Source organism: Engraulis encrasicolus, chromosome 16 (genome assembly GCF_034702125.1).
Source record: "Engraulis encrasicolus isolate BLACKSEA-1 chromosome 16, IST_EnEncr_1.0, whole genome shotgun sequence".
Classification (NCBI taxonomy): domain Eukaryota; kingdom Metazoa; phylum Chordata; class Actinopteri; order Clupeiformes; family Engraulidae; genus Engraulis; species Engraulis encrasicolus.
Window position 1 is genome coordinate 26,732,719 of NC_085872.1, and position 23,523 is coordinate 26,756,241.

Below are 23,523 nucleotides of genomic sequence, written 5' to 3' on the forward strand. Positions count from 1 at the left end.
TGGGCAATTCATCATTTTGGTTTTCCCAACTGCTGTAATAGATCACAAATGTGAACACATATCATTTCAAAACACCAACTGCTTAATGAGTACGTTCCACAAATTAAGAGCAACTGCTTCATTTTAGGTAAATCATATAAAGTTTTATGAAATTCGTAATGTCAGTGCTTCAAGTCCTTTCTGAGAAAGCAAAGCAAAGTAATATCCAGGATTTTAAGCTGCCTGGTCTTCCTGATAGAGCTAGAGGAGTAGAGTAGAGTAGAGTAGAGTATCATTTATTGATCCCAGGGGGAAATAGTCCTCAAGGAAATCCAGGAGATAAATTAAACCATGGTGCTTTTCTGTTGGGAGTTTTATCAATGAGTAACCATGCACAAACTAAATAAATGACTAAACATGGAAATTCTAGAACACCGTCCTAGAGTAAAATGAATCATCCAAGACAATGCTATCAAGGTGGGTGTGTTTAAGGCCCTAGTCATGGCCACAGACTTGATTGGCTGAAACCCAAAAATGCACCATGATCATGCATGAAGTTACCCTCATGATATTCTGTTTAAAAATCCCATGCTATTTTGCAACAAACTTAAATGTATAATACTCACAGTACACTTAAAATAGTAGGAGAATGATGGATGCTGACTGCAGGGCTATTGACAGGTTTGGTCGACCCGGAACAAAGTAATTGGGTCTCAAACCCAATACATACAAGTACAATACAATGAGGACCCAATTGTGGGTAGCTGTGATATGTTGGACAGACTATTAAAGAGTGGTAGGCCAAACAGAGATTAATATTATTCCATTCCATTATATTATATTATATTATATTATTATATTATATTATATATAATAATATAGCAATGGGCCTACGCCATGTGAAGATACAGTAAAGTGTCCTTAAGTACTGAAAGATGATCATTTTGGATATAAATAAGTATCATTTTCACATTGAGGTCATCTCTGACTTCCCAAAGTTGATGGACAACAACACACCATTTGCAGCCTATGTTCAGTAATGAATGATAATACTAGGTATATCTTTTGTTATCGTTAGTCTGATCTATTTGTAGTTTAGCTTATTTCAGCTTTCCATTCCAACCAAGCTTTGAGTTTGGCAATGCGCGGGTGGAGGTCTACGTTATTACAATGCATAGAATCAGTGGGGGTGAGCGTCTGTGAGGGGTAGGAGGGGGCGATGAGAAATGGGGTTGGGTTTGATGTGATGTACTGAAAATGGGCTAGGCTTTCAAAAAGTTTGTATACTTGCCTAGCTTTGCGTTAACACATGGCAAAATAATGGTTGCACTCGTCATGCATTTTTAGAGAAATAGGCTATGGAAATGCGCGGTTTGCTACTTTATTTCATTTCTCTTATTTTATGCATTTTGATAATGGGTGCGCTGCGTAAAACCACACACCTGCAGGCAGTCCTGTTTTCTTTGAGGGTTTTAAAACATTTCAGGGTGCCCTTCTTAAAACCCGTGAAAACAGACCATAATCATGCCCGTTCCAAGTGCGCAAAGAGCAAAAGCACGTTTCCAAACTCAAGTGCCAGGCCGTTAAACCCACCGTGATTTATTTTACTTTCTCGTTGACATCCAGCTTCAAGTAGCTCTATATTTATAAAATACCTGAAAGAAATGTATCTTTTTGGTAGGATCCAACACGTGAGTTTGAGTTCGACTGTAGATGCAAGATGCGCCATCAGAACGTGGTTTTGAATCCTTGGCTACGCCACATCAGTGTCCGACGCAATCACATTTCTCTGCTCACACATAATGCACCAGCTTTCCTAGCACAACTTCTTTATGGTCACATTCGGTTATGATATTAGTATTTGCATGCAACCAATGTATCTGGGACTGGACAAAACTAAACATATCGCGGCGGCCATCTTGTGGGATGCGTAGGTTCTAGCCTTCTCTCGGCGAGGAGGAGGAGGCACGCCAACTGTGAAAGCTTTGGTATTCCTGGGCCACTTGGGTGTCTTTTGTCATGTAGGCTAGCCTTATTCCAATCTCTACCGGTTCCGGTTTAAAGGTTTTTGTTAATCATTGCTGGTTACCGTTCTTCTTCTGGCGACTCGAAATATGTTTTAATGTGCGTTTAAATGGTTCAGCACATATGCGTTTCGGTTTGATCAAAACGGACTATTGGGCTACTTTAATGTAGCCTATTATTTACCCTTTTTGGCGGAGGCTAATAAAACGGGATGGGACAGACCGTGATTTCAAGTTTTGTATAGACTTAAACACTTGGATTACCCTCAATTAACTGCAGGAGTTGGGCTGGGTTGACAACGTATGTAACCTCAAATAAAGGAAAGTGGTTTCCCAAAAGGTAAGCAAACCTTCATCCCAACACACTTGGTGCGTTTCGAAAGTCAAATGGTCAGGCCCTGTCCTGCTTTTTGTTAATTGACAAGGGCTTCCGCAGTTTGTCTGAAATCATGACGACGGAAATGTGAGGGGCAGATACATAATTTTAGTATTAAAGCGCGTTCGTTAATATGTATCGCCAAACTTGAGTTGTTTTGTATTACAAACGAGGTTTTCCTCATCGTCATGTTTGCTTTGGCGTTGCCTGTGATTTTTTTCAACGTCATGAAACGTGGCTTCTCGAATTAGTAAAGGTCTACTACACTGCAATGTATTTTAGATGGGATCAGTTTGTTGCCAATTGTTAATCTTAGCTACTGCGAATTGCTTCGCTCCTTTTTCAACGCAGAAACTTCTGCTGTTCCCAGGTCCCAGTGAACAGATCTCTTCCTTTGGGTCTATTAGCCTACTGGGAATGATTATCTACCTCGAATGTACTTTCTAGCAAAGGAAACAATGTGGGCACATGTGCCCCGTTAAACTGTAACGCCGAGTTCGGTCGCTTGTGTATGTCGAGTTTTCTTTGTTGATTGTTACATTGTAATTCTGAGCTTCTAAGTAAGGTAGCCGCTCATGGTGCCTGAAAGGCATACTGACAGCCAGTCCCAATCTAACCACCGACTCAATTCCCAATGAATATCCAGTCAGTACTTATTCCTTGTTGAGGTAGAAAAAGGTTTGATTTGCATTTGTGTATTTTAAGGTAGTAGTCTAAAGGAGAAATCTATTCGCTTTACTAATAGACCCTAATAGATAACAACACAATTATGTGTGGGTGAATGAATGACAGCACTGGAGTAGCCTAATCCTGCTCAGATTAATCACATGGGATCTGAATCTGTCCTTCCCTGTGTAGAACTAAAGTATTGTCTCCCAGAGTTTGTCCTGAAACAGTGTGAAGGAATGTTCAGGGTCCTGTCGACATCATAGTCTTTTGGTACTCTCCTTCCTACTCTAGCAGTGTCTGCCCATCTTCCTTACATGAAAGGACTTTCCTTTCTTGTCCATGGTGGTGGCCTTGACATCTGAAACGTTCATCAGTACAGAAGTTACAGCATGTTGGACAGTGCTCAACGATCCTCCCTTCATGAATGGACCAGCTTTAAAAAAAGCAGGAAGTGCTGGGTTTCAGATGATCGAAGCACTATCTTTTGCCAGTGTTGGTGCATGCAATGCTATCAAACCTATCTGAAAGAGATTCTGCAGTGGGTTTTTTTTGCCTTGACTCACTTGCTTTTTCTCTCTCATTCCTGCTCCCTCTCACTCTTGGGCTTTGACGAGCACAGCAGGTGGCTTTTGTGGTATGAATGGACTCGGAAGGAAGTTTGTGCCCCCTCCCTCGCTGCCCTGATTGGCAGCAGCAGCAGTAGCAGGATGCCATGGTGATTAGACTGCTCTGCAGTGATGTGGCTGTGCCAGAGGAATTACAGAGTCACCCATATAATGTACTGGTCTCTGACTCCAGGCCAGCTAGCTAGCCCCTCACTTGGGGTGCACAGCAGCACCCCCTGTAAACCTCATGCATCTCTCTCTCTCTCTCTCTCTCTCTCTCTCTCTCTCTCTCTCTCTCTCTCTCTCTCTCTCTCTCTCTCTCTCTCTCTCTCTCTCTCGCTCTCTCTCTCTCAAAGAGAAGTCAGCTGTGTCAGTTTGCTGAGCTGGTCCCTGAACCACAGTCAATGCAATGTACTTGAAGTTGCTGGAGGATTGCAAGACATTGTTGGTCCCTAGAAAATAATGTGCAGTTGGCACGGCAGTTTCAGCAGGAGCTTTGGGAGACTTTATCTGCTTTTATTGAGTGGTCTGCTAGCTTTTCCAGTTGTAGTCTCGAAGCCAACTCTTGGACTCGTAGTAGCCAACTCCAACCTCCTTAATGTGGTTACAGACTATGGTGTCGCATGGTTTTGGCAGAGTAGTTTAATAAGGACGTCTAGCTTGATGGCGTCGAGTTGGCATTGAAGTGGCACTGATCAAAGGAACCCCATTCAGTGCCACTTCATGTCACAAGGTAGCAATTTTGCGTTCTGGACTGAGGGTGCTGCAAAAATAGCCTTGATCTAATTTCCTGGTTTAAGGGTTATGGGCAGCCCCAGTACAGTATTGTGAGTACGATGTGCTCATATTAACTGCCGTTTTTAAATAAGTATGTGTAGATGCTTTGTGATCTAAACTCCTAGTACCTTGTGTTGTGTGGTGGTGGTGACGTTAAACAGATTGTTGTCATTTCATCTTGCATATTTGTTCCCCTCGAGAGATACAAAAGAGGCACTGAGAGCGGCGCATTCCTCAGCAGCCAGTTTTGATGGTGCCGTTAGCAATAGCTCCAGGCAATAATACTTCATCTCACGGCCTCACGTTCTGCTGGGTGCAGACAGCTCTTCATTCCACGCTTGACATCCTGCCACCCATCACAGCCACTTGTCACTGTCAACAAACCAGTGTGACTCCATCGTCCTCGAGTCTCGTCGTCGTTAATGCTTCCGTTTAGTGTTCCTCGTTCTTTAGTCCTTGACAGCCATGGCACTGCTGATGGGTTACCCTACTATTGTCTGTCAGAGAAAAAGAATCTAAAAAGGTTGTTTGTGTGGCTCTGTCAGGGATATGTCTGATGTCTATCAAGGGACAACACCGGCTTAGCTTGACGGTTCCTCATTCACAAATCTGGAGGTTTTCACCTCAGGAGTGTGAGCCGCCCAACCTATTCTATGGAAAAGGGGAACATGAGACATATTGTAGGGCAAAGTGAGCCATATGAAGCACCTGGGAGGGGAGCACTCAATACAATTTATACACCACCCCCTGAGGAATTAACCAAAACCTATGAGGTCCTTTGCCTCACCTGGATATCTTAGACTGCAGCCACATCACCACTGGCTCACATTTTCACTCGAAATATTAATAGTTAAGTATACAGGGACTTAAACAGTCAATGGTCTCCAATGTGATCGTATTATGAATCATAGCCATCTGTACACTTCCTCTCAATTATCATTAGAAGTATGAGCTTATGGTGATGTCAAGCTATGTGAATATGTGTGTATTATTACAACACAACAGTCGTCTGTCATCAGGTTTGACCACCTTACGGCCACCAGTAGCCTCTTAGTGCAGATGGCGTCGCCGGCGGGCTTATTCACTAATTGCTGAATGAAAATACTCGACTACATCATAACAACATTGTTACAACATCACCGAAAGCCTTAAGTAACAGATTAAGACATAGCCATTACAATTTTGGTCACAGTAAGGTTATAGCATATGCTCTGCGCTAAGGGGTTAAAGTTCCATTTGGCATTGTGTGTTTGTGGAGACATTTCATCTCCTCTGTGTGTTTGTGTGTGCGTGTGCGTGTGTGCGTCACTATTGCCGGGTAGTGCCATCTGGCCTCGATTGGCTTTGCCTTTCCTTCACCTTCCGTCGTCTCCCCTCACAGCATTCCCTCAGCATCCCCAGGTGTAGCCACTCCTCAGCAGACTGAGAGTCCTCACTTCACTGCACTCCGCTCGACTGGAGAGCAAGCTGGCTGCCTTCCTAGCATGCCTGCCTCTCCAAGCAATCGTTGATTAGTCATATCAGGGCTGTAATTAGGCTGAGTTACCACTGCACTAGCTCTGGGAGTTGTCATTAGCTCATCATCTGAGGCCCAGTGACCCATTTATATTTGTATGATCTGATGATTCACATTTATCTTTGAACTTGGCAATGCTGGAAGCCAAGCCATTGGGACTATTACGCTTCATGGTACACTAAACACAATCTGATTTGGGTTTATGTTGTATTTCTTTGTATATAGGCCTACTGAAGTTGTGACTGCAATATGATTTGCAAAGAATTGCTCCAGAGTGCTGCAACAGCCTCATGAGCGCTTTGTCCTATTTTCCATATTCTTGGATCGCAAGACTGAACAGTACGTCACTACAGTGATCTATTTGCCTGATTATCATCATGACTTTCTAGGGATGCACCCGATACTGCCCATTATACTCGTACTTGTACTCGTCAAGCACTTGCCGATACCAGGAACGATACTGCTATTGCACAAAACATTCCAAAATCTTGTCACGTTCTGTGGACTTGAAAGCAGCATGGAAAAAAGTGCCACCTCATACATTTACTAACATTTAAATCTACATGGAAATGGACATTAAAAATATCACAGGTGGAAAAAAACAAGGCCATGCATTTATTTACATTGTATTTTGGTGGTAAAAAGGTATCGGTATCGGTACTCGGTATCGGCACACACATGAATGTACTCGTACTTGTATCGGTTTTCAAAAAAGTGGTATGGGTGCATCCCTATGACTTTCAAATCTCTTCGAGACTTGGTCTGACCAAGATCATAACAACTAACATTCTTAAACGGCATGGTTGACCCACCTACCTTGGTTTGCTACTGGTCGAGGGTAGAACAGGCTGAGCCCAAGTTTAAACCAAACATTTCTTAGTCCCCAATAGAACGTCTCTGCTTAAACATCGTCACTGCTTTGAACACGCCTCTACTCAGAACGGTTGGAAATGCTCAAAGTTGATTAGTTCCCGACAAAGTGGGTGGAGTTCCCGCTGTAGCGGGATCCAGATTCTACCTGAACGAGCTCCTGGCCTTAGTGAGTGTAGCTGAGCCGAAGGCGTTGCGTCACCACTAAGGCGGAGCCTGGGTAGTGATCTATGGTTTGAGGACTTGCATCAGGGCAGAGCATGGTAAGGTCTGAACCAGGGCTTGACATTAACTTTTTTTGCTTGCCGGCCACTGTGGCTACTGGTGTTCCCGAGTCACTAGCCATCCAGCTATTCTACTAGCCACAAATGCTTTTTAAAAAAATGTTTTAATCATGACGCTGTACATCTAACCTCAGATGAGGTGCTTAAAACAAGAAGATGAGTGCACGGGTTTCTACATGGAAATAAAACGGATAGAAACTGAGTAAATGAGCTTTTTCATGAACTTAAATACAAACAATTGATACACAAGGGGCAAAGTGCAGAATATAAGTTACAATATTCTGATATGTCGTGTGTGTCATACCATAGAATAAGTCACCTGCCAAATTGGCTAGTGACACTGAAATTGTTACCAGCCACAGCCAAGTTTTACCAGCATTTGGCCGGTTGGCAGGTGCCAGTGTCAAGCCCTGGTCTGAACGCACAGTGTTTTCAGCATGCTTGCTTGATGTTGATTATAGTGTTTCAGGAGAGCAGCAACCTTGTAATTTACAACCACTTACAGTACTCGTCCCAGTGACAGGTTGATGGTGTATTGTTGCTCGCCGGTGGTTAGCATGACAAACAACATGGTGAGTGAATCTACTTAGGCACAGGCATATAGCAATAAATCCCCATTTAGGCTATGCATCGCAGTGTTTTGCATGACAAAGCGCTTGTTATCTAACTAAAGCGCTGTAGAAATCTGTGTGTCAGTCTTGCCCTGTATGTCCTCTGTGCATTTTATGGCCTCAATTTGCTAATCTCTCACAAGAGTTTAAAGACATTGCCCTGATCCTTCACCCTTTATTGTCGTTCCTTCTGCAGTTGTGCCAAGTCACCCTTGAACCTATCTCCAGTGGTCACAATCTACTTCGCATTTAAATGTTGACTGACTGAGAGGCTCTGCCTGTATATAGCTCCTAGTCATCCACCAGCTGGTGGATCCATTTGTAAGCCGACTCAATGGGTGCTCCTGACTCTGCGAGAGCCTTCTCTGCCCCTTTCTTTGGGTAGCAAAGTGCTTTGTCATGCACACACTGGCCTGTGTCTAGGCATTTGCTGTGTTGAAAACACGCCTGAGAGAATTCTTGTGCTTCTTATTTTCTTGTGTCAGGATGGGGGAATACAGAGAGCTCTTACTTCATCAGGCTCTCCAGTTGTTGCCAGGTTTTAAGGGTTCAGGTAGACAGATGCTGAGGCTCTCAAGGTTGCAATGTTTTACTTTTTTATTTGGCTACAATGCCCAATCGTTTCGGCCCTTATGGCCTGCTTCAGGAGAAGGCCATAAGGGCCTAAACGCGTAGGTTTGAGAGCCCCTACACTGATGAGCACCAAGGAAAAAAGATGAAGACCCAGAAGCACTCCTATTACCTGCTTGTGTTTGAGGTTTTAAGGGTTGTTGAAGGAGTCGTCGACCTGAGTGGTGACATCATGGTGATAGACCGACCGCACTGGTGTTCCCATCTCTTTATTAGTTTGGACTTCATCATAGGAGTGATTTGGGTTCCTTAATGCTGACCTCAGTCACACATCTTGTCTGCCTGATCTCCCCAAGTTTCTTCCTGGATTCTGTGGTATAATTTGTCAAAAAAGGAAAAAGAAATAGGGTGACCTGCAGCTGACTTGAGCTCATCACTTACATGTGAGCCACGTGAATAGACAGTGGTAGACAAGCCCACAGAGCCTGACTCTGAAATCCCTCTATGCTACTCAGGCACAGGCTCAGGCTCACATAAATCCAAGTCAAGTGAAACTGGGGCTCTGCATCTCTTGAGACCTCGCTAACCGAGTGGAGTGCGAGTGCATCTGCTTGGCCAGTTGCAGGTTCAGTGCAAGAAACGAAATACTTTTGCGAGGAGCAGACTTGTGGAAATCTGTAGGCTTTACTTTACGAAGGCTCTCTGTGATGACTCGGTCAGCTGCTCAAGAAAAGACCGTCAGCAGTCAGGGCTGCTGTGTGTGTGTGTGCGTGCGTGCGTGCGTGCGAGTGTGTGTGTGTGAGAGAGAGAGAGAGATTATTGTCAATGTCTTATTTATATATTTAGTTAAACTGCACATTGGAGACTGGCCAAACACATTTTCAAAATTCTGTGATAACCCTGTTACATAGATCTTTTACGATAAAGTACACTTGACTTGGCTTGACTTGACCTATTGCCAGCATAGGTCTTCTCAACCTCAACCTCTTCCCTCTCCTAGACATGTCTTGAGGTGCCTGTGTTGAGGCTGTTGGCTGGCACAAGCTCGTCTCTCTCCCTGTTCTCCCTGGTCTTCTCATGCATACTAATATAAACACCCCCTTCTGCTGGATGAAAATCTAGACATGGATTGTACTATAGTTTGTGATTTGCCCAGTGGGCCCCCGTAAATGCTCTGCGGTTGGAGAACTGGCGGCTCAGCAAGCCTCATTGGTGCCCTTCGGCACTGTCTCTGTCAAGTCAGAGTCGGGACGACGGCAGCTATTGACAAATAACAGGAGTGGTATTCTTCATGGTTGTTGTCAATGATTTGGATTTATGGCGTTTTGTTCTGTAAATCCCCAAATAAGTCATGGCTGTCCCTCTGGGGTAGTTTCTGTTGTCATGACAAGGATAGAATGAGAGAGACGGAGAGAGAGAGAGAGCGTTGGAGAGGGCTGAGCCTGTGATTTGGTTGAAGTATGGCTTCCCATTTCTTTCTTTTTCTTTCTCTCTTTCTCTGTCTCTGTCTGTTTCTCTCCACCTGTGTCTGTCTCTTGCCTCCCAACCTCTCTCACACTCTTCATCATGGGGTTTTTGCTTAGCCTGGTCCTGACCATCCCATAATACTACCATTTCATTTCGTATTCATGGTCTGGGGGTTCTTTGATCTGACGCGATTGCAGGAAGCGGGAAGGACATTTTCTGGCAAATCAGGATAAGTTGTTGAACAAAAATGTCTGATGTCTATCTTTGGCGATGTAGGACCGTTTAACAGACATGTCTTACAGAACATCCTACCGTAGGGTAAAATTACAATGTAGGACCGCTTGTCAGAACACCGGTCAAATCCTGCCGCTCAACATCGCTCCACAGAAAACGGGTACCAGACGTAGGTGCGGAGCCAAGTCTCTTAGCGGAAGTACGTAGGATGGTGCGCGAGGCTAGTTTTTGCTCCCCCAGGTCCTGGGTTTCAGGCAAGACGGCAGCATCTCCCCCCTCATCTCTTAGCCAAGCATCACTCTCCTTTCTCATCTCTTTTATACATTGGCTGTGCCATTCAAGTTCCAGTGGCCTCCACTTAACAACATTACAGTTATGTCACCTGAAGAACTGCTGCACTTGCAAAAAAAATCAGGCAAAGCAAGTGGAGGATGGGCGCCCAATAATATTCAAGCATAATCGGCTAGCCCTTTGGCTTTTAGTCTCCACAGTCCACACTCTCCCCATTCACAATGATTGGTGTTCATCAGGACACCTGTGCAGTCAGTACCGTGCTCCACTCCCCTCCCCTCCCCTCCACTCCACTCTGCAGCACCCACTGTCCTGCTGTCCTGGCCTGGGGGATTAACCAGTCTGACTGGGAGGATTACCTGCTCTCTCCGCTCTTAGAACAAGGGATTTGAAACCACAATCCAAGCCCTCGACCGTTTGCCACCCACCCCAAGCCGTCCAGATCCAGTTATATTGTGGTGGTGGGAGGTAAAGACGACCCAGGGTCAGTATTAACTGGCTCCTCTGGCAGATAAGCCAGGGCCAGGAGTGTTGGGCCGGATCAAGATAAGAGAGGTGGCTTAAATTTTTTTTGTGGGCGTTTGAACGCGTACACAGGGATCACTGAGGGGTGAAGGGTGTCCTGATAGGGGGGTGAGGGGGGGTGCTGGTGGTGGTGGTGGTGGTGGTGGTGGTACTAGGGGAGCCTTCAGTCACAACATTGCACATGATATTCATATTCATTCAGTGAGCACAGCACACACACACCATGGAGCGGACGGACACTAATCTGCGGGATGCCCATTTAATTACGATGAGGATGCTGCTAATATCCACCCTGTGGATAGTTTAATCAGACCCACGTGTGCACACAGACACAGACACAGAGCGAGAGCGCAGGCCCCATCCATAGGGTGTTTGTGTGTTTGTGTATGCATGCATGCATTTGTTTCTGACTCTGAGTGCATGTGCGTGTGTGTGTGTGTCTGCCTGTCTGCATGTGCACGCCTGTGTGTGTGCACCGGCGCGTGTTTGTGTGCGTTCTGGTATTTGTGTGATGCAGACAGTGTGTGGCTCATTGTAGCAGTAAAAATAGGCCCCATCCGTCCACGTCACCAATGTGTGTGTTCATTATTAATGCTCTCTTTGCTCTACTGGGACAGTATCTTTTGTGGGCCAAATATCTCCACATCTGTAAAACAGCGTTCACACACGCATAGTAATACAGATACACCACTTCGATTTCTCTAAATCTTACTAATATACATTTTAACATTTACAGCTTTTGTCATTAGAGGTAATGGCATTGGGCTGAAGGCATGCACATTGGTGGAACTGTTTTGACGTTGACATTGACATGCGCACCTGTGTTAGAAGTTGATCTTAGCAGTGGTGTGTGTAATCCTGCTTTGCTGGGAGCTAGTAAAAGTTGTACATACAGTATTTGCTCGCTGAGTCATTATGCCAAGACTGATTATTGTCGACTTTCAAATCTCTTCGAGACTTGGTCTGACCTACAGCATAACAATTATCGTTTCTCAAATGGCATGGTTGACCCACCTCCCTTGGTTTGCTACTGGTCAAGGCCAGAAAAGGCGGTGCCGAAGTTTAAACCAGACATTTTCTTAGTCGCAATAGGCTGGTGCACACTGCACCTTAGTTTTCAAGACTTTATTATGTGCACACACCGACTAACGTTTCGCTACACCTTCTTCAGAGACTCTGAAGAAGGTGTGGCAACACTGAAACATTAGTCGGGTGTGTGCACAGAATAAAGTCTTGAAAACTAAGCTGCAGTGTGCACCAGCCTCTCCTCTCCAGTGATGTCTGTCCCACTGTGATGCACCTGCAAGCTGAGGGATGCGTAGAGTCCCAATTCTATCACAATAGAACATCCCTGCTTAAACCACGACACTGCTTTGAACACGCCTCTACCCAGTTCCGTTGGAGCTGCTGTGGGTGGAGTTTCCGAGTTCTCCGGAGCTCAGAAAGTAGTTGCATTGCTCTTGACCTGACTAGTTGCAACGCCGAAGGTGTTGCATCACTAGGAGGACGCGGCCTGATTGCATTATGCCAGCCCTAGGGGGAGAGTTTGCTGCTGGCTGAACATGACGTTTGTCCTGACAATCAGTCTCCCCTCTTGTAGCTACCTTAGCTGTGCTATACTGAATGATATTGTTCGGGCGTAGCGCTAGGTGTACCGACATTGGCTAATCTTTACCTCTGCTCTGTTAGTATTCGCCAAAACTGGTTGAGACATGTTCATATTTAACTTCACTTTCTTGTACTCGCCATATACTCCCACTCAGTCCAAAATGTCAGCTTTTCCTAGACTGTCTCTCCAACCACCTCTACTTTGTTTCTGGCTGGCCTTTTTTTTGTACTGTTTCGAAACAATTTTTCTTTAGTTCCTGTAACTGTTCAGTGCGGTTGTTGCCATCATTAGCTGTACCTATTTCTCAGGCTCCTCCCACGAATAGCCCCTTTTCCTTCCCCTTGCTCACCCTCTCCATCTCTCATTTCCTTCTCTCTTCTCTCCTCCTTCTCTTCCTCCCCTTCCTTTGTCCTCTCAAAATGTTTTGTCCTCTCTCGAGTTTGGGGACGGTGTCGGTGCGCGTTACTCTCCATGTGTAAGGGGGCCACAGGGGAAAGCTTGGATCCAGGTCATCATAAACAGCTCAGAGCAGCTCATGCTCTAAATGGAGATAGAAAGACAGGCAGAATAGGACAAATAGAAAGACAGGCAGAAGAGAGAGAGAGAGAGAGAGAGAGAGAGAGAGAGAGAGAGAGAGAGAGAGAGGGAGAGAGAGAGAGAGAGAGAGAGAGAGAGAGAGAGAGAGAGAGAGAGAGAGAGAGAGAGAGAGAGAGAGAGAGAGAGAGAGAGAGAGAGAGAGAGAGAGAGAGAGAGAGAGAGAGAGAGAGAGAGAGAGAGAGAGAGAGAGAGAGAGAGAGAGAGAGAGAGAGAGAGAGAGAGAGAGAGAGAGAGTATATGAAAGTTGTTTTTTGTTGTTTTTATTTTTTGGATGGAAGATCGTGATAAAAAATCGATATCGTGATTTCATGTTAAAAAATCGTGATGCAACATTTTTGCCATATCGCCCACCCCTAATTTGGCCTTACAGTATGAGAGAGTAAATGACCTTCAGTGTCCCCATACAGATGAGATGAAACATATCGACTGGTGTTTTGCTATGATTAAGTTCACTTTTGCTTTCATTCTCATATCGTGCACAATCAATCGCACTGATATTCTTGGTATCACTGTTGCTAAATCACATTTGCACCTTTGTTTCACACTACACCACACACTTTTCTACACATACTTTTACGCTCAGAGACACACACTCACATGCACAGAGTTGTCCTTTCCGCTCTGCTGAAAGTCCAACAACTGAAATCCGCTCTGTCTCTGACACAGCCACCTGTTTTTTTCTGAGGCCCTGCATTCCACAATGTGCTGAGCACTGCAGACAGTCGCTGAAATGACAAACCTACAGTCCCCACACACATGCTCTCTCTCTCTCCCTCTCTCTCACACACACACACACACACACACACACACACACACACACACACACACACACACACACACACACACACACACACACACACACACACGTACAGACACACTCACCCATACAGACTCACACATGTACAGACAGACACACGCTCACACATACTCGCTCACACATGCGTAGACACACACACACACACACACACACACACACACACACACACACACACACACACACACACACACACACACACTTGCGCGCGCACACACACACACACACACACACACACACACACACACACATTCGCACGTGCACACACACACACACACACACACACATTCGCACGTGCGCACACACACACACACACACACACATTCACACACACACATTTGCACGCACACACACACACACACACACACACACACACACACACACACACACACACACACACACACACACACACACAGCAGCCCTGGCTGCTGACGGTGTTTGGCACAGGCCTGAGCATAATGGATTGGGGCCGGGCTCATGAGGCTTTACTCTTGTCATCTCCATGGCCGGCCCCCTGAATCATGGTGGCGTATGAAATTCAACACGAGTGAGCACGGGCAGGGCAAACACACTTCCCTCCTCACACTGAGGTGTCTAGAGGCTCCCATTTCACCTCAGAACGTGTGTGTGTGTGTGTGTGTGTGTGTGTGTGTGTGTGTGTGTGTGTGTGTGTGTGTGTGTGTGTGTGTGTGTGTGTGTGTGTGTGTGTGTGTGTGTGTGTGTGTGTGTGTGTGTGTGTGTGTGTGCTGTATGTATGTATCTGGACGAGTGTGTTTTGACAGAACATGGGTCTTGACAACAGACCATATGTGGTATTATTCCGGATGTGTAATCAATTCCCTTCCATGTTGCCAAGAAGTTGTCAGGAGGCAGGAGGCAAACAGTACCAATTTTTGTTTGTTGTTTTTTTTTCCCGAGGAGAATGTCAAGGGTGGCCCATCATTCCATCTTGAAAGTGAAAGTGCCGGCTAGTCTAGACTGGATTTGATATCATCCACTCCTAATTAGTACAAGGGGATGGTAAAACTACGGGAGTATCGTTTAGTCAGAGCAAACGGGTCAAAGACGTGCAAAATGGCATTGTCATTCAGTGTAACGGATGCCTTCTGCTGACTGTAACTGTAAAAAACATGACTCTTTTTTTATTTATTTATTTATTGTTACAGGGAATTCATGAAAGCCTCGGCTGTCATCCATTCACTTGAAACAATTAAAAAATCATGGTTTTTTTTTGCTGTTACAGTCGGCGGAAGGTGTCCCTAACACTGAATGACAAAGACGTCTTTGACCGAAACGCCCCCTTGACGTCATCATAACCACACAAATAGACCAGGCGCGATGCGATTCAAGCGACAGAGTGCAGCAGCAAGCGATACGAGCGATTGAAGAGACTAGAGTATGACCGTACAGGCATTCAAGCATTCCCATTGGCTGTGGTCACTGACCTCTATACAGTCATTGGCTGTCGCGGCTTGTTGCCGAACCGCGTCATAGAAAGTTGAAAGGATTTCAAACTGTTGCGCTCGTCGCGCAAATCGCTCTAGTCTCCAGAATTGCTTTTGTCGCGCGACTCAATGCAAAGTCAATTACTTCCGTCGCTCGCCTCGCTCTTGTCGCGGTAGGTGTATTTCTGCGGTAAGCCTCTCAACGCCGGCCACACACAGTCTCATTTTTCACTCATTCTTTCTCCTCCATTTCTGTGTCCTGTCTCACCCCCTCTAGGCTTGACTATGGGTTGTGTCAAGAGCAAAGAGGACAAGGGCCCGACCCAGAAGTACCGGCCCGACGTCTCGGGCTCCACCCCGATGGCGCCTCACATCGGCCTGTACGGGCCGGACCCCACGCACATGGGCCAGTCCCCGGCCCTCAAGGGCCCCGCGAGCAGCTACAACAGCCACGGCTCGGTCCTCACGCCCTTCGGAGGCTCCTCCTCGGTCACGGCCATCACTCCGTTCGGGGGGGCCTCGTCCTCCTTCTCCACGGTGGCCGTGAGCAGCCCGTTCCCAGGTGTTGTCACAGGTGAGTTGAGGGGTGTTGTTGATGAAGCGGGCCAAGATACAGTAAGTGTGCAAGTGTTCATGAGACACACACACACACACACACACACACACACACACACACACACACACACACACACACACACACACACACACACACACACACACACACACACACACACACCTACCTCTAAGCTACAATATTCAATTAGATAATTGGGCTTTCATTTCAACAGAAATGTATTTTGATATATTTATTTGGGAGAGATGCTTGACCCATGATTACATGGCACTTGAGTTTAATCGTGTTGGGCCTATGTATAGTATGTGAATATACATGAGATTTTAAAAGGAATTGTCCCAATCCTCCATACCTTGTGCTATAACCTGAAGCAGACCACACACACACACACACACACACACACACACACACACACACACACACACACAGAGAGAGTAAAATGTAAAATAATGGCACAACTCTATACAATTGGGAAAGGACATGGCTTCTGGTTATCCTGTTTCTCAAACTCCATCAGAAGGTTTATAAAATCAGTTGGAGATGCATTACTGCTTTGTCGTCTAGGGAGCGCTTGTTCTGTTCAGTTTGTTCTGGTCTTGTGTGTACATTGTGCCAGGGACGTCGACAGTGGGGACAAAGGGGGGGCAGTTGTCCCAGGCCCACAGACAGAGGGCATCCAGAATTGGGTTCACATTATATTTCATTTATTGGGTGAGTGGGGGCCCTTTCAGATGACTTTGTCCTGGGCCCAGCCAAAGCAGTCAGCGGCAGTGCATTGTGCGCGCACACATTTTGTGCGTGGCTGCCTGCAAGGTGACCGTGCTCTACATCACACAGTCTGTTCCTTTAATCTTAGTTTAGGGCTTGTGCTCTCAGGAGAGCGCACCTGCGCCACCCCAGCCCCATTTCGCGTCTTAAATTTGGACCGTCTCCAGTGCTGCTCTATTATGGGTGTGTGTGTTCTGTGCTGTACTGTACACTAGCCAGGCTGTGCCCTGCTAGTGACGCAACACTTTCAGCATTGCAACTAGTCACGTCAAGAGCAATGCAAGTACTTTCTGAGTTCCCGAAAATATGGGAACTCCTCCCACTTTGTCGGTAAGCAAACGACCTTTAGCAACCCAAGGGAGGCGGGTCAACTATGCCGTTCGGGAAATGTTAATTGTTATGCTCTTGGTCAGACCAAGTCTCGAAGAGATTTGAACGTCGATGATAATCAGGCTACTGTACACCGAGTTGTCTCATCTTTCCGCCTAATTCCTCGTCCCCAGTTTTCCTGAAGGGTACGGCCAGAGTGCTAGGAGATCTCAGCTGAGTGCCAAATTCAACAACCACATCAACCGCCGGCCTTAATCGTACTTTGTTATGACTGTAAGCAAGTGTACAGTAGTGCTGCTCAGATGTGGACTCCTTGCTTCCTGTGTACCGTATCTGTATTACTGTCTGGAGTGGTGCCATGGGGAAGACTGCTAGTACATGATTAGGCACGAGAGGGATGTGATCATTTGTCTGGTCAATAATAGGGCAACAACGTGTGAAGTATAGCCTTACAGGCAATTAAATCACACCCCACTGAATGTGTTTAAGTACTGAAAAAGTTTGTGCTGCTGAGCTCCATTTTAAAGACCTCTGCAAATGTGCAATTTAACACTGTAAATGAACTGCGTTGTGTGCATTGTGGAAAATGGTGCTTGAGGCTGTGTTTAAAGGGCTAGTAGTCATGTTGTTGTATACATAAGCAGCAGAGCGAAAATTGGTTGCATTTGTCATATAAATTGTATTTACTCATGAAGAAGCCTCATGGTGTAGATGCAATCCGCGAAATAAGCTTGGCATTACTATGGCTTAAAGTATTAACTGTAATGCAGGGAAACGGATGAGAAGTCGGCAAATCTGTTGTATTGTTTTAACACATCGCTGGTGGTTGAGTTTTGGGAGAGGATGTTTTTGTGTTTTCACTTTGTTCTTAGGTTCATCACGTTTCTTATGCCTTTCATGTGTCAATCATCCATTTCTGTCATTCGCTTGGTTATGAAGGTGTGAAATGTTGCCTTTTCACAGTCCGGAAGGATGGGAAATATTTGCATAGTATTGACTGATAAAAAAAAAAAATGCGTGTTAAATCTTCTAAAGTACATACACTATATCTCGCCTCTCCTGTTCTGGGACAAAAACAGGCACAGGCCACAACCCCACCTCACAGAGATAATCTAGCCCCGCTGGGCTTGCTAGGTCTAATCCCAGCCATTCAATCTCTCCCCGCAGGGGCAGAGCGTGGCACACAGCACATCATAGCTTTTCCCCAGAGATTAGCACAGCACTGGCCTGCCTGCCTGCCTGCCTGTCTGCCTGCCTGCCTGCCTGACTGGCGTGTATCTCCGCAGATACAACCACTGCACCACACTCGCTGCTGTCCCACTCGGCTCAGGGGAAGACCAGGGCAGACTGTAGCAAACTAACTTCCCCCATCTCCCACAGAGAAGAACACCAGCCGGCCGGCCAACATCTCAGTATCACACACAGTATCACTCATGCAAGGAAGTGCTGCTCAACACTGCACTGTCTCTGAGTGTGTGCTTGCGTGCGTTTGTATTCGTACACACACACATTTTAATTCCTACAAGCTTCAGACACACTCATACACTTGTGTGTATGCGTACACACACAACTTCCCCCATCTCCCACAGAAAAGAACACAAGCCAAACATCTCAGTATCACACACAGTATCACTCATACAAGGAAGTGCTGCTCAACACTGCACTGTCTCTGAGTGTGTGCTTGCGTGCGTTTGTATTCGTACACACACATTTTAATTCCTACAAGCTTCAGACACACTCATACAATTGTGTGTATGCGTACACACACACACACACACACACACACACACACACACACACACACACACACACACACACACACACACACACACACACACACACACACACACACACACACACACACACACACTTTAATTCCTACAGCACACTGCAGACCACCTGCCAGACGGCACACAAACAATCTCCAGGAGCTCACACTCTCGCCTCTCTCAAAGGGGCCAGGGCGGATATCCGAGCTGTCCTTATCCCAACACACTAGTGCAGCAGGCGGCACGCCCCACTCTCTCCCCTCACATGCAGGGCTGGACTGAGGGAGCAATAGGGCCCGGGCATTTTTGGCTCAAAGCCCCCCCCTTAATGATTAAGGGTGCAGAACTGACTCACCGGTGGGCCCCGCACCCTCGTGGGCCCCTATTTTCAGAAATGTTTTTAAAAAAAGTGTGGTTTTTTTTTTTACATTTCTGAAAATAGGGGCCCGCAAGGGTGCAAGGCCCGCCGGGAAATGCCCGCTATGCCAGATGGCCAGTCCGGCCCTGCTCACAATCCCAACCACTCGGTTGTACTGTCGACTGGATTTAGCAGAGCTAGGTGTACCCGCAGCGAGGACATGGGTGGGCGGGGGTTAGTTTGGGGGAGAGCCTGCCTGGCTCTGGGATTAGAGTGGCTGATGGGAATGACATATCTAGACCAATTAATATCCTTGTCAAGACCATTTAAATCAGCCTTAGTGCTTTAAGATCAGACAACAGTGATTGTGATGAAGAGCACTCTTGTGTAGCAGGCTGGGTTTTAGTACACGAGAAGGTGGTGCATGAACAGAATTAGAGCAAGCTGTGCACATGTGATTTGTTGACATTTCTATTAGGGATGCAAATTATCGATTAATTCATTAATCATTAGTTGATAGTCTTATCGATCGACTTACGATTAATTGATAAGAGGAGTTTTACCCCTGAAATCTCAATGTTTCTCGGAAAAAAACTACTAAATCTAAACATTTTAATTAAAAATTGAGATAAAATACCACATTTAAATTCATTCTATTTCAATTCTTTAATCCAAAGGTGATTTAAATATTCCCACTATTCACACCCCTCTTCACACACACTCTTCACATGCCCATTTCACCTGGGTTTCTTGTAGGTTGAATTGTCGATTAATTGCGATTAATGTTTTTTAATCGATTAACGCATTGATCGATTAAAGTCGATTAATCGATTAATTGTTTGCATCCCTAATTTCTATAGTATATTGCAATAGTATATAGTATATTGAACATCAGAGTGCTTTGATGACTTGAATCAAGTTTGCAAAGTTTTAAATCAGAGTTATGCAGTAATGTGTTTTTCTCTGTTAGTTACAGCTACCTCCCATTTATTCAACTGCTTCTTTGTCTAACACGATAACTTTCTTTGTCGATCTCTTAACAATTTGTCTGAATAACTTTGTTTTTTTCCCTCTAGACAAACTTAATGACTGTTTCACTTACTTTTCTGCAGGAGGTGTGACATTCTTTGTGGCCTTATATGACTACGAAGCCAGGACGTCAGACGACCTTTCATTTACGAAAGGCGACCGGTTTCAGATCATCAACAACACGTAAGATGAGTCCCAATTGGACCCCAATGCTACGCTGAAAACCCATTCTCACCACACCACTCCACACCACTCCCCATTGTTAGGTACTGCCCAGTACAGATTGCAACGCTGTGTGTGCGTTCCAATATGTGACCTTGCGTCCTCTGCTTGTGCTTGTGGCCTCATACCAGGAAGTAATAGGTTGTGATGACAACAGCATTATATTTCAATATCTCGCAAAAGCTCAATTGTAGTCATTTTCTCATTTGCAAACCGGATGATGAATGAAGAATGGTCCCCCAAAATGTGTTTGGCTATGCTGACAGCGGGGAAACTTAATTGTTTTCTCCACGGAGGTGGGGCAACAGCATAATGTGAGGCCACAAGCACAAGTGGAGGACGCAAGGTCGCATATTGGAATGCACCCTGTGTGTTTGGAACTGTATGATGATCTAGCAGCAGGCATCTGATGTGACGGGACAGTAATGCTGGTTTTTAATCCGTGGCGTTTGAGGCCTGATGTGGATGAGATCTGTCTGGGTTAATGCCTTTTGCTTTAATGGGCCATCTGGTCACTCAGCAGCCTAGTTTGGCTATGTTGACATAAACAACTCAATTGTGTGAAGGGGATATTGTTGAGTTACCACCACACTGTGCGGTTGCCTTTTCTTGTTTATTTGTGCTCCTGTCTTTGTGCTATAAGAGATGGAAGATTTTAAGTTAACATTAAATACTTAAAAGTGACTTGTAAGAGTGACTCATCTGTCTCTGTCTCTGTCTCTGTCTCTCTCTCTCTCTCTCTCTCTCTGTCTCTCTCTCTCTCTCTCTCTCTCTCTCTCTCTCTCTCTCTCTCTCTCTCTCTCTCTCTCTCTCTCTCTCTCTCTCTCTCTCTGTCTGTCTGTCTGTCTTCTGTGCTTTCTTTTCTTTTGAACAGAGAGGGTGACTGGTGGGAGGCGCGTTCCATCAACACGGGGAAGAAGGGCTACATTCCCAGCAATTACGTTGCCCCAGCCGATTCCATCCAGGCGGAAGAGTAAGGCCCTGACACTACTGTTCAGCTCTCCCTCCACCCCTCCCCTCCCATCCCCTCCTCCTCCCCTTAACCAATCAGCCGGCCTCCCCCCTCCTTTCCTCCTCCTCTTAACCAATCAGCCGGCCTCCCCCCTCCTCTCCTCCTCCTCTTCTCCAATCAGCCGGCCTCCCCCCCCCTCCCGACGGTAATTAAGTGAGCGTGATGGGGGCAGTCACACAAATAGTGGGGCGGATGGTGGCAGCAATGACAAACAGGCAAATAACAAACGCATGACTGGAATACAAAAGAGCGATTTCTGTGGCTCCGAGATTACACAGGGCATTGCATTAGTACCCTATCCTGCCTTGACGCTCGCTGCTGCCTCATCGGCATTCACACTGCTCCGATCTGCTGTTAAACAGCATTGGTTTTCTATTGCTCCCTCTAACTGTTTTCTACCTTTGCCTCTCTCTTGACTGCTCGGCTCTTCCCTTCATTCCTACTTTTTCTGTTTAATCTGGTTTCTATCCTTCTGTATACGATTGTTTTACTTTCTTCGCGTAACCTCCGTCAAACCTCTCCCTTCACGGTTTCTCCCCACACCCAGAAGAACCTGGAAAAACTTCCATATTCCATTCTGGAATGTGTGGAAACACACTAAATATCCAGGAAATGCAGTGTTCCATGTCCCAAGCACAGACGCTATGTAAGAGGTCTGGACGTCACACATTGACACTTAAAAAAAAACCTTCTTTTTTTTGTGGCTTTTGTGCATTTATTGATATGAAGATGGACATTATGGTAGGAAGTGAGTGTGGGGAGAGAGATGGGGAAGGATCGTCAAATGACGCAGGCCGGAATCGGACCTGGCTCGCCAGCATAGCAGCCCAGTGCCCTACTGTTAGGCCACGACAGGGCCACACATTGACTATTTTACAGAAAGGATGAAGCCCGAGTAGAAGGTTCAAGGCACTCCCATCCTTGATCATTCATTCAATGGTGAATGATGCGGAGAGTTATTATGGACCCAAATATAGTAGTTCCAGAAACATACCAAAACAATTATTTACCCATCTCTAAATACGCTTAACTTGTGTGAAACCTGACTTACTGATATTGGAGTCTTCTAAGACATTGCACAAAAAAGCCTTCAACTGAAGGCCATACGTTTATTACATTTCCCCATTTTTAAGTTAATCTTTAAGCCTTTAACTGTAAATAAGGGCAGGGTGGTCTCCCTTGGCATAGTATGGCATAGTTAAAGTGCCCTATTTAAATAGGAGGGCTATGGAGTTGGGAAGAGTCCAGCAAATAAATGTTTTTTTTTTAAAACTTTCTCAGATTTAAGAACTTGGCATACTTTTGGTCAATCAATATAAAAAAAACCTTGATGCACAGCAGATGATTCCCAAATTTTATTGAGATTCTCAGCTCTTTATCACTCGTCTCCTTCCACCGTCTTGCTCCATCTCCCCTCCTCCCTTTATCTCTCCTTCCCTCCTTCCTTCCCTGTGAACCTTTGTTATCATGACTCTGGGGAAATCAGTCAGAGCGCACCAGGCTGTAGCAGCCACTGCAAGTGGATAATACTGAAATGTGTGATAACAGTGAGAGTGAGAGAAGCCTTCCAGATCTCTCCCTGACATAAGCCACCATCTCACACACTGACACGCACGCGCACGCGTGCATGTGGGCGTAATCACACGTAAACACGCACGCACACACACACACACACACACACACACACACACACACACACACACACACACACACACACACACACACACACACACACACACACACACACACACACACACACACACACACACCAATGCACACATGCCAAAACACAAACACGCACACACGCACACAAAACCGATATGCTAGCATTCACACTGTCGGGCGTTTGGCCATGAGTCAGTGCAGTGAGTACTAAAGGTGTTAAAAAAGAGGGCGACTGAAAGCTGCCGAGAATCACCCTGTGGCCTTTCTCTGCTCCCATCCGCAGATGGTACTTTGGGAAAATGGGTCGCAAAGACGCCGAGAGACTGCTTCTGGTGCCGGGCAATCTGCGAGGCACTTTCCTGGCGCGGGAGAGTGAGACGACTAAAGGTGAGAGGTGACAGTAGCTCGCCCGTTGTCACACATTTGGATTGCAGTATGTATATGAATAAACAAACCCACACACAGACGCACTGTACATCTCCGTTTATATTTTGCACAGGGGGAAAACATGATTATTCTTATTTCAGCTAACC

The 23,523-nt window shown here is 45.8% G+C and overlaps 1 protein-coding gene across 1 annotated transcript in view; it reads left to right on the forward strand.

The window, feature by feature from the left end:
* The first annotated feature begins 1,474 nt into the window (after positions 1 to 1,474).
* yes1 (YES proto-oncogene 1, Src family tyrosine kinase) overlaps positions 1,475 to 23,523 on the forward strand; it is a 37,619-nt gene continuing 15,570 nt past the window's right edge. The window contains exons 1-5 of the mRNA XM_063219167.1: positions 1,475 to 2,343; positions 15,541 to 15,837; positions 20,175 to 20,274; positions 21,188 to 21,286; positions 23,274 to 23,377. Of these exons, the coding sequence (XP_063075237.1) occupies positions 15,549 to 15,837; positions 20,175 to 20,274; positions 21,188 to 21,286; positions 23,274 to 23,377 (592 nt within the window). The 5' untranslated portion in view covers positions 1,475 to 2,343; positions 15,541 to 15,548. The remainder of the gene's footprint in view (positions 2,344 to 15,540; positions 15,838 to 20,174; positions 20,275 to 21,187; positions 21,287 to 23,273; positions 23,378 to 23,523) is intronic.